The 14,156-nt window shown below is 37.1% G+C and overlaps 1 protein-coding gene and 1 long non-coding RNA gene across 3 annotated transcripts; one reads left to right on the top strand and one right to left on the bottom strand.

Moving 5' to 3' along the window:
* Window positions 1-187: 187 nt before the first annotated feature.
* slc16a1a (solute carrier family 16 member 1a) lies at window positions 188-10,280 on the bottom strand. 2 transcript variants are annotated; one of them, XM_081606858.1, is made up of 6 exons: window positions 9,950-10,280; window positions 9,082-9,146; window positions 6,715-6,951; window positions 2,064-2,207; window positions 1,182-1,955; window positions 188-1,074 (listed from the first exon to the last, which is right to left on the bottom strand). In XM_081606858.1, exons 3-6 carry the CDS (start codon window positions 6,929-6,931, stop codon window positions 839-841), a joined length of 1,371 nt encoding a protein of 456 aa, XP_081462984.1. In that variant the 5' UTR covers window positions 6,932-6,951; window positions 9,082-9,146; window positions 9,950-10,280; the 3' UTR covers window positions 188-838. The 2 variants fall into 2 exon arrangements, with proteins under 2 accessions (XP_081462984.1, XP_081462985.1); XM_081606859.1 differs by lacking the exon at window positions 9,082-9,146.
* On the top strand, window positions 961-12,898 carry LOC108166056 (uncharacterized). The gene is made up of 4 exons (XR_014087510.1): window positions 961-1,033; window positions 4,591-4,686; window positions 8,523-8,547; window positions 12,398-12,898. It is a non-coding gene; the product is annotated as an uncharacterized LOC108166056 (long non-coding RNA).
* The last annotated feature ends 1,258 nt before the right edge of the window (window positions 12,899-14,156 follow it).

The following is a 14,156-nucleotide window of genomic DNA, read 5'->3' as shown; positions in this document are numbered from 1 at the left end:
TACTAAATGAATGCTGGACATTGGCACCAGCTACCCACCACCCCAAGGACTACATAAAGAATGAATGGATGGGCATACTAATCCTCTCTCATATGCTCTTTTTATTATAGGAAATGTGACTTAATGCATCTTTAATGAGCAGATGTATTAATGTATGTGGGTTATAAAACACAATGAATGAAGTGAACAGTTTTAATAAATGTTTATTTTTTTTCTAAGGTAACTTCCATATACAGAAAATACAACAAACTGCAGATGGTGCCACATATTCCTATTATGTTAGCAAACAAAGCAGTGTTTCAAGATTGCATTAACTTCCCCAAAAAAAAATCCTAATTGGCTGAACAATTATATTACAAACATGTTTACAAGATAAATCAAATGCTGAATGAATATCTTATAGGAATGAACAACGTTTGAGGGGTTGAGAAATGACTTACTAATCTACAAAAATAGATTGTGTGGTACACTCCAAAAAATAAACAAGAAAACTTATTTTAAAGTATAAGGCTTTGCTGTGATCCTGGTACATATTAAAATACAACAGGCATATATATATAGTTATGCAAAGTGAAAAACATTAGTTAAAAACCCCTGACTTAACATAAATGTCATCTTGTAGGACAAGCAAACAGTGAATAATGCATACGAGGTATTTTATGTTGACAGTTTAATACAGCTTCAAGGGTTCTAATAAAGGGTCTGTGATATCACCGGCATTGTTCGAAAGCAGCATATAATGAAACAGAGACATGCTGATGTGAAGTTATTCACAGAAAAATAACTTCAAAGGACATTAGATTGCGTTATAAAATGCAAGCAGGCATGTAATAGAGCACTAAACAGTGTCTTCACTGCTCCTAACCTCTCCAACCTCTTTTGCAGAGTTATCCCTGCTGGCATTTGGTTGTCTAACTCCCATCCTGGCCTTTCTCTCCTCTTCTTTTTTCTCCTTGTCCAGCAGTCGATAGTTAATTCCCATGCCTACAAACAGGAATACACTGGAGACGATGAGAACAATCCCACAGCCCTGGTACGTGTACTTGTAATCATGGTAGACGTCTTTGAACTTTCCTGTGAAGACAAAATGGGTCATAATTTATTATTTTGTCTGATGGCTTTCTGTTTGAGAAATTGTATAAACATGAAAAGTATATTTTTTTAGTGAAATCTGTACTCACCAAGTAACGGGGGCCCTAACAAAACTGGCGCACACTCCATAATAGTGACCAGCCCAACAGCACTTGAAAAGCGCTGGGCCCCAACCAAATCCATCAAGGTCTCAAACAGCACTGAGCTCAGCCAGCCAAAGGCAAATCCAAAAAAGATGGCATAAATTACAAAGCCTTTGTAGTCTACTGATAATGGAGCAAGAACATGACACACGCCATTATACAAGACAGAAATCGCAAAGAAGTACTGTATCCTCGGCCGAATCCACTTAGTGTTGGCTACAATGCCCATTGAGGGCCGTGCAACCATGTCAACAAAAGCCAACACAGAGAGAAGAAATGCTGCCTTCTCTTTAGGGATTTCTTTACTCTTTGCATAATTGGAAAGAAACACCAGTGGAGCAAATAAACCAAATAACATGATAACATTGCCCATAATGTAGAGTAAAAATCCCCTGTGTTTAAATAAAGTGAGGTCCAGGAAGCTGTTAATGGTCTGCAAAATGCTCTTCCTTTCAGTGGTCTTTTCTGCAGGTTTGGGTTTTTGTCCTATTGGTCGCATGAGGGAGCCAGCCACACAGCAATTAAGAAGAAGGCCACCCAGGATTAGAAAACTTCCTCTCCAACCAAACTGGTCATAGAGCCAGGTGTTAAGAGGAGCCAGCGTAGAGAGAAAGACAGGGCTACCAGCCATGGCAATCCCGTTAGCTACAGGCCGTCTCTTAAAGAAGTATTTTCCAATCATAGTGAGGGCTGGGTTGAGGTTAAAAGACAGTCCCAAACCTAAAAAAAATTACCAAAAGAAAAAAAGAAAGTCAAGTATGTGAATACTTAATTTTCACATGACCAAATATGAAAATATAAAAATAGTAAAAGAAAAAAACCACAAACCTCCCATTACACCCACGCAAAAATATAGCGCTTCAACGGAGTTGCAGAAAGACGCAGCAACGAATCCAGTTCCAGACAGGAATCCTCCAAACATCATGACAGGACGACTCCCATATTTGTTCACCAGGATGCTGCTGATAGGGCCTGGGAATATTATTTTAAAAACACAAAACTAGTCACAAAGAGTTACAGGATTTTGAAACTCAGACCAAATGTACATTTTACATTCATCCACAAGGGGGCTCTAGTGTTACATCAGTGGCTTAGCAAATTCTAACAGTTTCCTCAATCATTTACTGCACTGCAGTAAATGTGTTTTCATGTCATTGGTAATGTGATCCGTCAGAAAAACTACAAACATTGTATTGAAAAAATGCGTTTGATTCTTAATACAAAATGACACTGTATTCTTTTTTTAATTGACTTGGATTTATTTTAAAATATTAAACTCTTCAGACAAGTTAAAGTGTGTGTTCTGGAAATGTGTGTATGAGAGTATCAGTGATCACTGATCTGCAAAAGGAAGATGAAAGAATTTCTTCTTTTTTTGCCCTTTTGGCATTTTTGGCACCTGTCACCCTTATTACTGAAAGACTGGCTGAATAGGAAATGTGTGGATCACCTAATCAAAATGCATACTGAATTCAAGGGAAAAATTTATGACTTTTCTATGACTTGCAGACAATTGACTAAAATGCATGCAGACTTCAGAAAGCAAAACACCATCTCCATCTAGCACATATAACAATGAGCCTAAATGAGTATGAGGATCCACATGGAAGACACTTCTGCCTCCCTGCCAAATCCCTGCAGTCCCCAATGAAGCTAAATGGAAACTGACAGTTTTTGTTTAGAGGTTGTCCAAACTCATTTGCCAGCATGGCGCAAGACAAAGGGTTTTTAAATTGTAATGCAGGCCATCTCCACGCAAACAATGAGTTCCTTCCTTCCACTTTGCAGAGAGGGTTGCTTAGGGTATAAAGGTCAGATACAAACCATGGTAGAATATTATGAACGTGATGTATCAAAAATTAAAGGAGTACAGAAATACGCAACACTACACCATTATTGAACTACTCCTGTTGATGTGCTAAGAGTGTCAAAATGAATATACAGATCTATAAAATATTTCCTTGTCTTATTTTGGGTTATAATACAATGCAGAGCTTAACTGTTCATGTGAATATTTGCATGAATTATTATTCTTACATCAAATCATTCCCTTCTGACAGGCTAGCGACCTGTCTAGGAAGCCATTAACATCTCACCTATCGACCTCTGGAAATAGGCACCAGCTCCCTCCAGACTTGCAAAGATTAAGGGGATATGGACTAACACTTTGTCATGTACACATTTGAGTAAAATCAAATGGGGCTGTTACCACATCCAATCAAGGTTAAGGAGGAAGGATGTGCAGTATGAAAAGAAAGTATATGTAATAATACTGATATTCTTGAATTCTAGGAATGTGATAGAAGCTAATAATCTACCAAGAAAAAGTGGGCTTCTCTCTGAGTTCAGGGGTGACGTTCTGCCTTAAACAGGAGCTCCAGTATCTTTGTGTCTTGATCAAGACTACTTGTTCCTTTTGGCCTGGGAACACTTTTAGCATCCTGCAACCTTGAGCTGGAGAGAGTCACTGTGGAAATGGTTGTCTTAGTTTCCCTTTTAGACTTTAGTCGTGACTTTATTTCAAATAAGCAGAATTTAATGGATGGATGGAAGGAAGGATGGATGGATTAATGAAATTCATTTGTTTCAATGTCTGTCACACATAATATTCAGTTGAGTTGTAAACTTATGATTTTATAGGATTTTAGATATTTTCCCATTTACTATTCTGCTCACTGAAAACTCATATTCTGTCAATGGGGAACAATCTCATCCTGTATGACACAGTTTCTATTGAGCAGAGATGCTTCATAAGTGGACAAAGGTGATCTTTCAGAACAAGTTGGTATTGATTTGTATTGAGACTGTTCCCTCTAAGGGGACGAGTGGGCCCAAAGCATCCTAGTACTGTAGGAGTAAAAGGTTAAGGTTCCTCCTGTTGTCCTTTGTGTAGGGATCTATGGCACAGCAGGTTACAGCAGGTCACATGAAAAAACATGTGAAGAATTCACTTCACCTAACCACGCAAAAGCTTGAGTCTATTTATTTGAATGGGTAAACGGCTTGAATACACCCCTCTATACGATTAAGGTTAATCAAACAATCTCACGTTATAACTCGGTAACTTCCTACATCGACACGTAGGAAATTACCCTAGCACCAACTTGCTAGGGTAACTGGATGCCAAACCCGAAGCAGCATTGATTCCTGTAAGGATTTCAACACGATGGTTATGTTGGGCTGTAAAGAAGCCTTACACTGAAAGAGGCATTTCAGTTGTTTCTAGTATATAATAAACATGTGGCATGGTTAATTGTGCTTCCTAAATTATGTAAAATATCAATAGAATAAATGGGAACCATCACAAAGCAAGTTCTTTCACTTTTCAGATACTCAAAAGCTCCTTTCTTTTCAGGAAGAAGATGGGTTCTTTGAAAGTGTTTGAGTGCAACAATGTGCGTAAACCAGATGACACAGACAAAAGACCTTGTGAAGATTGTCACTGAAGCTGGTAAGAGAGTTTTATTATCTGTAGGAGTATATAATATAATATAATATGCTTGTGAAGATTGTCACTGAAGCTGGTAGGAGAGTTTCATTATCCACAGGCAAACAACTGAAGTAAAAATATGGGCTGAAAGGCCACTCAGAGCGGAAGCAACCATTATCCTAAACACAATATAAATTAACTAATTTGAAAATGCTCTTAGGGACAGAGACCTCCATTTTTGGAAGTATGCCCTCTGGCATGATGAAACAAAATTTGACATCTTTAGCCAGAATGTCTAATGTTCCATGTGAAAGAGTGGAGAAAAGAGAAGAGCATCTCCATGATGTATGACTGTGGCAGCATCACATTGTGTGAATGTTTTTGCTGCAGAGGGACTGGTGCTCTTCCCAAAATAGATGACATCACGAGGAAAAAACATTATGTTCAAACATTGATGAAACATCTCAAGAAGCTACGGCTTAGATCAAAACGAATCTTTCAAACGGACAAGGGCTCTAATAGTAAAGTCAAATAAGATACAAAGCATTTTAAGGACAAGAACGTCAGTATTTCGAAATGACAATAGAAATTTGTGGGCAAAGATGAAAAAGTGTGTTGGAGTAAGGCAGTCTACAAACCTGGTGCAGCTACACCACTTCTGCAGTCTATAGCAGTCCATTGTGGATAAACAAAATGTTTACCCCAAGTCTAACAGATCGAAAGGTAATTCTACCAAATACAAATGGAGCAAACACAAACTCTGAGTCTGAAGAAAGAAAAAAAGACACTATGCTGGAATTTATCAGCATAAATTCCAGAATACCTTTCCTGAAATATGAAAGGTTCAGTCATATTCATGTCTAATTGTGAGAAAGAAATGCTATGTGTCTTTATGCAGTATTTTTAAATATGTGGTTTAATTTGTGAATGGAATCCAACATTATGGAGAAACTATTTTTGACGTGGCTTTATGTGTCCTGTTTCTCTAAAATATCATTTTATTTTTGATCATTATGCAGAGTACACAAACATCCATCCATCCATTTTCTTTACACCCATGTTCCTTAGTGGGGTCGGGAGGGAGTACACAAACAATTTTTACATATTTGTTAGAACCTGACAGTATAATAAGAGACAAACAGTCTCTAAAAAAACTAAAGCTTCTCTGCCTCTCTGTCAGAAACATCCAATGAGAGCCAGGAGGAGGGGCTTAGCACTTTCAACCAACCTCATGTACACACATTGTTTCTCTCTGCTACACTACACACAGGAGTGTGATTGACAGCGCTGACACTCCTCCTGGCTCTGATTGGTTGTTTCTGACCAGGGGCGGTATACTTCTGAAGATGGCAATAGGACCACGGGGAGTAGGCGACTCTTTTCCACATATTATCTGTCTCGTGTTATACTGACAAAACCTAATGAAAGTTTTAAGAAATATGTAGAAAAAAAGTAATTTTTTTAATAAAAGTAAAGATCACAACTGTGTTTTGATTTGAGAGCCACGTGGGACAATGAAAGCTCCTTTTGAACTCCACTCTGTTTGAGCACATGAAAAGGGTCTTATCACCATCCAACTGTCCAGAAGTTTGTCACATCATCCACCATATCATTCAACCCACCATCAGTACAACAACACAGTCAAACTTCCTGGTGGTCTTCCACTCTCAAAGCACAAGGGAAAAGACTACACAAAGGAAATCCTATTCATCTGCTTCTGAGACAGATAGTGTTGCAAAAGCACTTCAATAGCAGAGCTCCAGTATTGTTCTGTTTTTTCTCCCAGAATGACATATTTATTAATCTGGTCTGCTGTATGAGTGTGAGAATAGGGGGCCTCTTTGTCCCTGTATGAGAGACTTTTGTAAAAGGCTATATTTCACCAAAAAAGTAAAAAAATAAAAAAATTAAAAGATTGATTTTTAACTAAACACAGCAGGAATAAATCTTTCACACTCACGCTAAGAGCTAAGAATTGATTCAGTCAAGCTTCGTGATGTGCTAAATGTCAAGTGTTATCAACAGCCTGTGATGTGGGGTGCAGCTCACCTCCACCGTATGTGACCGCTAACATGATGGAGGAGATCCAAGACACCTGGCTGCTGGTCACATTGAATATCACTTCGATTTCCTTGAAGAAGACAGTGATGGACTTGGCGGTTGCATAGGAGAAGCCAATAGAGATAAAGGCCCCAATCACCACCAGCCAACCCCAGCCACCCTCAGGTGGCGTGTAGCCCTGAGGCCCTCCGAGGGCAACTGGCATTTTTCCTTAATTACAAAAAACTGCCCCAGGGGAGAGAAAAGAGATAAACAAACAAAATGATTTCATGAGTTCACTTAAAAAAATAGTTTTTTAGTATACTTTCTTGGCTTGTTAAAAATAATAAATCACTTGAGGGTTAATCCTGAGAAGATTTGAATTTACAGTAGTTCATCTATGAATTAATCAAAATGAGAAACTGAATGCATTTCCATGCAATTGTTTCAGTAATTCTGAGTGAAACCAAACTGTAAGGCGTTACATTGACATCTTTATTTGAAGTAAAATAAAATTGGAGTCTAGTTCTAACACTATTAGATATTTGAATCATACTGAAATCCTAGTGGCACTAATTATTGCAGCCTAAAACATAAGAAACCCCACAATTTTAGAGTAATATGCAAGTTATTTAGATCAGAAAATAGCAACAGATTTCTCTGATGAAAGTTACAGTGTCTAATAAATGCTATACTACTATAGAATTGATATAAACATTTCCAGTTTAAGATTTATTAAACGGCAAATATCAGCTAAAAGTCTTCTCCTGACTACCCTTTCACTTCTTTGAGAATGTATTCACTTTTGTACAAACTCATGGCAACGTGACATTTGTCTGTCTACTGCAGGAAAGGAGCAGGAACATACAATAACTTCGCATTTAAGAAATCTTGACAATTTTCTTAACCCAGAAAAGCTTTTCCCTTCGTAGAACTATAGTGAGCTGCTGCCATGTAAACTTCTTTTTTGTATTGCAAAGGTGCTTTCTTGTTGAACTAAAGGAAATCACTACACAGCTAATAATGTTGTATTTTATCCTGACCAGGTTCTTTCAGCGGCGCTGCTTTGCTGGTGGTTCCTGTGTTAAACAAATCTAAACACAATTTTTGTCTAATTAATTACACCTCTGGGTCAATAAAAGAGTTTAAGATTAAGGATACAGTTCCTAGTCTTACTTTGCTTTGAATTGCTCTCTACTCTACATGAGTTCACTGAACTCCCAGCCACTGATCTCCACACAGTTTCATTTTAGAGGTGATGAATAAGAGTCAAACTGCTTACAGTATTGTTTACACGTAGGGGGGGTAGGGGGGACTATGCAGAGTGCATTGATCAGCTCATGAAAACAGGTTGATTTCACACTGCTCCATAGCTCAGGGCTAAGCTCTAAAGTGGGTGATAATATAGCGATTTTCAGGCGAGCAGGACTTGATTTGGTTGATGAATTAGTTTAGTGCTCTGAAAAGTTATTGGGTAAGCCAGTCTTGTGCAGCAAGTTGTGAATATTTAATGTATAAAATAACTTTTGTTATTGAGCTGGGATTTTAGCTGCAGCTGTGCGGGTGTAATTGCACCTCCTGTGTTGTTCTATAGATACATTAGTGGAAAAAAAATAAAAATAAATAAAAATCATCGTATCTGTCTTAGTCATTCATTATGGGTAGAATCTTGAAATCTTGTAGGATACACCTGGGTAAATGTTTTGAAATTTGCATATATATTGCTTGAAGCCAACATTATTTAACATTAAGTGGTTGTGTTTGTTTGAGACTGTGAATATCACTTGATTTGTGCTCTTTTTTGTTTTGTATTCAAGGAACAATGTCAACAGAAACTTTAAGGTGAGTAAAATAATGTATTTCTTTTCTGACTTTATGTATATTATGCTGTTTTTAGTTTTACGATCAGTTATTTGTATTCTGATCATGTGGAGTAGCTTAATACATTTTTCTTGAAAAAAGGGTCAGTTATGCAAAAATGGATCATTTATTTGTGAACATACTTGAAGATTTTTTATTCTTCATTCCAAATAAATGCAATGTAATGTATAATTGGATTTTTAAATTTGTTTTAATTAAATGGAAGATTTTTATGCACTGCAATGTTACAATGACTTTAAATAAATAGGTATGAAGAGGTAAGCTTTTATAAATGATTCCCTGAAAGTTTGGGGAAAGAGTCTTATTTTACCGTAGCAATAGTAAGGTTTGAGTTTATTCTCTTACGGTATAGCTTCTTAAAACCCTATGCACACATTTCCCAAAAATACTAGTTTTTTAATAAAGTAGCATCTCATCAATAATGTCGTCAATCAGATTTTAGCGGCAACGACACGTCACAAACAAAGCAGAGGTATCCCCACTCTGTATTCCCACCTTTGATGAATATAGGATGTAGATGGTCTGGATTTTGATTCTGCACTGTCTACTTTCTTTGAAACCTGGAGAATCACAAAGAATAAAAGATTCAAATGTTTCCATGCTGTGAAGGCTTAAAACAAAAAGTTTGTGGTTGGCTCTAATATTAAAATGTCTATACGAACAATGTTTTGTGTCATTTTTACCAAAGATCATCCACCCAGCTTCACAATCAGGGATAAAATTGTCAATAATTCAGTAAGAACTGTAGGGTTAAGTTAGTTAAGACAGGTGGAAGAATGAAATAACACAAACAGAGGCATGACGCTTATGTCTTCCTCTAAAGGTCTAAATAAAGCAGGGAGAGTGGAAGCCTGAGAGTGCTACATGACAACAAACAGACCAGAGGAAAGCCAGGTTAGCTCAAACAATGAGTGATATGAAAAAAACGTGGAGATATTTTTATGGATAACTTTAACTTTTATCTCCAAATCATACAGTTTTTATCTCCTAAATGCTTAGCAAATGCCTAATGTATTGGTAAAAAATTGGTTTAAATGTTCCTAAACAAAATAAACAAAACAAAGAGACATTTGACAAATCAGCTTTGAAAACATTGAAAATCAATATCCATAAGTTTATTATTTTAATAAAATGATTTAATAGTAGAACAGCTGCTTGATTCTTGCTACCTCCTTAGGATTCTGACACTAAGCATTCAAAATCATGATCCAGATTATTAAAAATGAGGAAAGGACATAAAGTGCACCGTTTTTATTTGTGAATTGCATAACAATAAAAACATTAATATAACATTAAAGGAAAGCAAAAGATTCTTCATAAATGCCCATCTGAAAATCAAGTATTTAACCAAGTAACATCTTACCTTGGATGAAATTGTAGAAAAAAGATAGATTCTCTGCAGAATAACTCTTAAAGGCACATTAAAAAAGTAGACATAACTGAATATTACTTAGCAGATTTCAATATGGTCGAAAAAAAGAAAAATTAAGATTCTCCACATATGTTTGACAGATTTGCCAGAAAGAATCTGTGGGTCTGTATCTACTATGACAGACCAAAAGTTGCCAGAGGCACCTCACCGTCAACTTCGATCTATTTTCAGTGAGTGAAATAAAAAGTTAAAAGCTGAATTCTGTCAGTGACTAGATCAAACAGTGAGTTGATCTGGACATTATAGTGCTAAATGAGGGGGTCAGTGCTTCTTATTGGCCATGAGAAACTTAGCGCCATGCCCCTTTACAAAGCTTTCTCCACCCCTCTGTCATGTGCCTAGCTCCAAGACAAGGTCAGAGTAATCCACCACAATAATACTGTATGTGAGGTATGTGAAAGAAAACAAGTTTCCTTTAGAGAAGATTAAACTCCTTCCAAGATACAGACTTTTCTTTTGCTAATCTATCAATCATATGCAAACGAGCATTAGAATTTGCAGCTAAAATAAATGACGACCTACATTGTTTACTTCAAGCACCCAAAGAAAGACTATTGAACACTTGAGGGGTCAGTTCTGGTTGAACGTTCCTGCCTGGCGCTATTAATAATTCCATATCAGGGCTTGGGAAAGGAAAAAGCATGAGTGGAGGCAAATAGTACAACAGCATGTACTTACAAACGGCTGTTGAACCACTTACATTCCTGAAACAGTCTTTCTCTTTACTATATTGTTTTATGTGATTCATTTTGTCCACAAAACACACTCCCATTTATGGTACAATTGACGTTTTTCAACAAAACCTCCATTATATAATATCTAAGACTGCAGAAAGTCACAAATGACCCCGCTGTAATCGGTCACTTGCTCGCCTGTTCGTAAAAAACCCCAAACAGTTTGGTTTTTCAGAGCCAGAAAGTGTGCTTACAGGCACTTTATTACATCACTGAAGAGCTGTTTCCAGTACATGTTTGAACATTTTATTGTGTATTCTGAATTTATATAAAAGATCTACAGAGCAGGATCACAGGGTTCTTTTTACAACTGGTGTGGAGGAATTTTTGTCTGTTTTTCTTTTCAGAATTGTTTTTAAATAAGTCACTGTAGAGGGTTTTTGAGCCTGAATGGCCTGTTCCAGGTCATGCCCCAGCATCTCAATCAGATTCCAGAACAGACTTTGATTAGATCGCTCAGAAATCTTAATTTTTTTCTATTATTTTAAGCAATTTAATGGTCAGCTTGCTTGTGCGGTTTGGTTGTTTGTCCTGCTGCATAACCCAGTGAAGCTTGCGCTTAAGGTCACAAACTGATAGTTGGACATTCTCCGTCAGCGTTGTCTGGTAAAAAGCTGTATTCAACAATAACGAGTCATCCAAGTGTCAAAGCAGTCCCACGGCATCACTACCAAGTTTGATTGTCAGTGGTGATGTGTTTTCAAAAATCTAAATGTGAAATTAGCCTTATTGATCATCCTGGTCAGCAGTGTTTTTTGGCATTTAAACTTTGTCATGAATACCATCTTTTCTGTCTCTTTCTTTTTTGAATCATTTACTGTGGCAAGTAAGGCCAGCAATGCTTCAGATGTCATTCTGGGATCTTCTGTGACATTTCTTCTTTTGTGACCTTGCAGATTACTTGTTGCAGTGCTATGGAAGTAATTTTGGTCGGCACTCCTGGATAAGTTTAATGTTTTCTCCATTTGTGGATAATGGTCCTTACAACTGCTCAAGTTCAAATTCAAAAATTCAGTGTCTAGGAGCCTTAGGAATGACTGTGTCACCCTTTTCAAATTGGTAGATGGCACCAGCTTTGTTTCTCATCTGTATCACCTCTTCTTTTGATCTGTTAGTCTGCTTCATGTTTTCAGGCAGCTTCTATTAAGTAATTTATTGACTCTTTACTTCTGGGAGTAATCGGGGCTGGTTGTAATCTGGGAAACAGATTTAAAGAGTGCGATTAATCAAAGTTAGTTTATGAATTAACAAAGATGGGCTACTTCTTCAACATAAGCCCAGATTGGTCTGAATATCTGTTTTTCCTCAATTGTGTTAAGAAAACATGCTATAAAAACATTGTTTTGATATTTCCCCTGGGTGTCTTTGTCTGATATTAACATTTGCTTGATAATCTAAAATCTAAAAAGAAGCAAAAGTAGAAGAAATGTCAACTAGCCTTCAGATCAGTGCAACTTCAAAAGTTTTTAATTGTTGTCTGTATTCTATATTTTTTGTTTGTTTTGTTTTACATGAACTGTAACTGTTTTTTAGCTAATTTCCTCTTCTGCATTCTACAAATGCACTTTCTGAGTGATAATCGGTGCAATATCTCTGTCATGTCCTGTGTCAAAGTAACAGCTCTTTCTGTCATCCACCTGTTCAGCAGGGAAACGGAATCTGCCTGTTTTATCAGAGCAGTCACTCAGGGAAACCCACTCTCATCTGACTCAGGCGCAATGGCGTCATCCTCCTCTCAGCACATCCCAGGATGTCTGGTCGTCTGTGTCTACGTGTCAGGCAACCTGTCGTTGCTTGGGGAGTTTAGTCTTCCAATCCTATTGTACATACAGTTAAGAACCGGAGAATTGCTTCAAACGTTAATAGGGAGGTGGTTAATCTGGACCTTATGCTTGACTATAATTAGGATTCAGGTCCTTCTGATGGCTAACAGACGTCCAACTCCAAGAAAACTCATCAAGTGTTTTATGTCAGCTGGAATTACCAATGTTTTTCTATTTGCCAAATATCATAATAATGAGAGAAAGAATTTGCCAAATGTATTTGTTCATGTGTTCAAAATCAGAAATGCACACACATTTTGTCAGTGTTTGACTGCATTTGAACTGTAAGACTTTGGTCAAATATTTTGAGTTTCCTTCCACAAGCTTTTCTCAATAATTTGCTTCTGGCTCATTCCTTCTGACAGAACTGGTGTAACTGGATCAGTTATAGGCTGTGCATGTGGAAGCTTTTAGTGTCAACTACCATTATTTGCATATAAACTGTAGTAGCAACTTTTTTCATGATATGCATATAAAGCAGTATAAGGCAAATTCGCAAAAAAAACATATTTTCACTCATTGTGTATTTTTAAAGTATAACATACTTCTTCCCAGCTTTGCAGAAATGTTGTGGTTTAGAGCTCCAGCTTTCAGAACCATTACTATAAAAGACCTTATTCATTGTCAAAGGGATTAAAATTGATTAGTTCAGCCTTGTGAAATCCAGCTCCTATACAGTGAAATAAGCTGCAGTAAGACTGCTACATGTTCTCAATCAGGGCTTCCTCAGTCAACATGCACCATATTTCTGTGTTAATTACTGTGACAGCTTTTCTAACCAGCAGCCATGTTTTCAGTAATATTATTACATCATGACTGCTCCAGTTGAGCCTTTTTCATATGCACGCTGCATAAAAATGTCCTAAATATGTTCCAGAGCAAAGACGGAGGGGATTCTGCAGGATTCATTCCAGACTTCTGGCGTACACTTTTCACCTGGGCTGCAGGATGGCTTTGATAAGGCCTTGAAAAAATGCTCAGAAGCGGCAACAAATTTTCCAGAGTGCTTCCCGTGAGTGAGCAAGCATGCAATCAAGGACTTCCACACAGGACTGCCTCCTGGATAAATGCTTCAACACCAACACCACCCACACACACACACACACACACGCACACACACACACACACACACACACACACACACACACACACACACACACACACACTCAAACCGTATTTCATAGTTCATAATCAGCAACTCTGGAAAAACTTAGACCCAAGTCCATTCATTTATCTAAGTTGTTACTAGGATTTCTCTTAACTCCAAAATCAGGATTTTATGTTTGCTCTGAAAATGTGATGTTTAATATTTTTACATTAGCAATTAAAGCAAATTTGTATGAGTTGCACTCTTATTCAATATAGAACCCATACAGAAGAGAAAGATGCGCCGGTTATCCATATTAAATGAAGAAAAAAGATGATGCACAATTAACACACAATTTTCCTGTTTTCTATTTTAAACCACAAAAACACTGAATGATTAACTTAGACATTAGGTTTTCAGTAATTATTGTATTGTTCACTTACTAAGAAAGCACACTGATACAGATATTGCTCTTCCTGCACAATGTATAATTT

Source organism: Poecilia reticulata, chromosome 5, assembly GCF_904066995.2.
Source record: "Poecilia reticulata chromosome 5, P_reticulata-male-v2, whole genome shotgun sequence".
In the NCBI taxonomy this organism is placed as follows: domain Eukaryota; kingdom Metazoa; phylum Chordata; class Actinopteri; order Cyprinodontiformes; family Poeciliidae; genus Poecilia; species Poecilia reticulata.
This window is presented reverse-complemented; position numbering and strand designations above follow the sequence as displayed.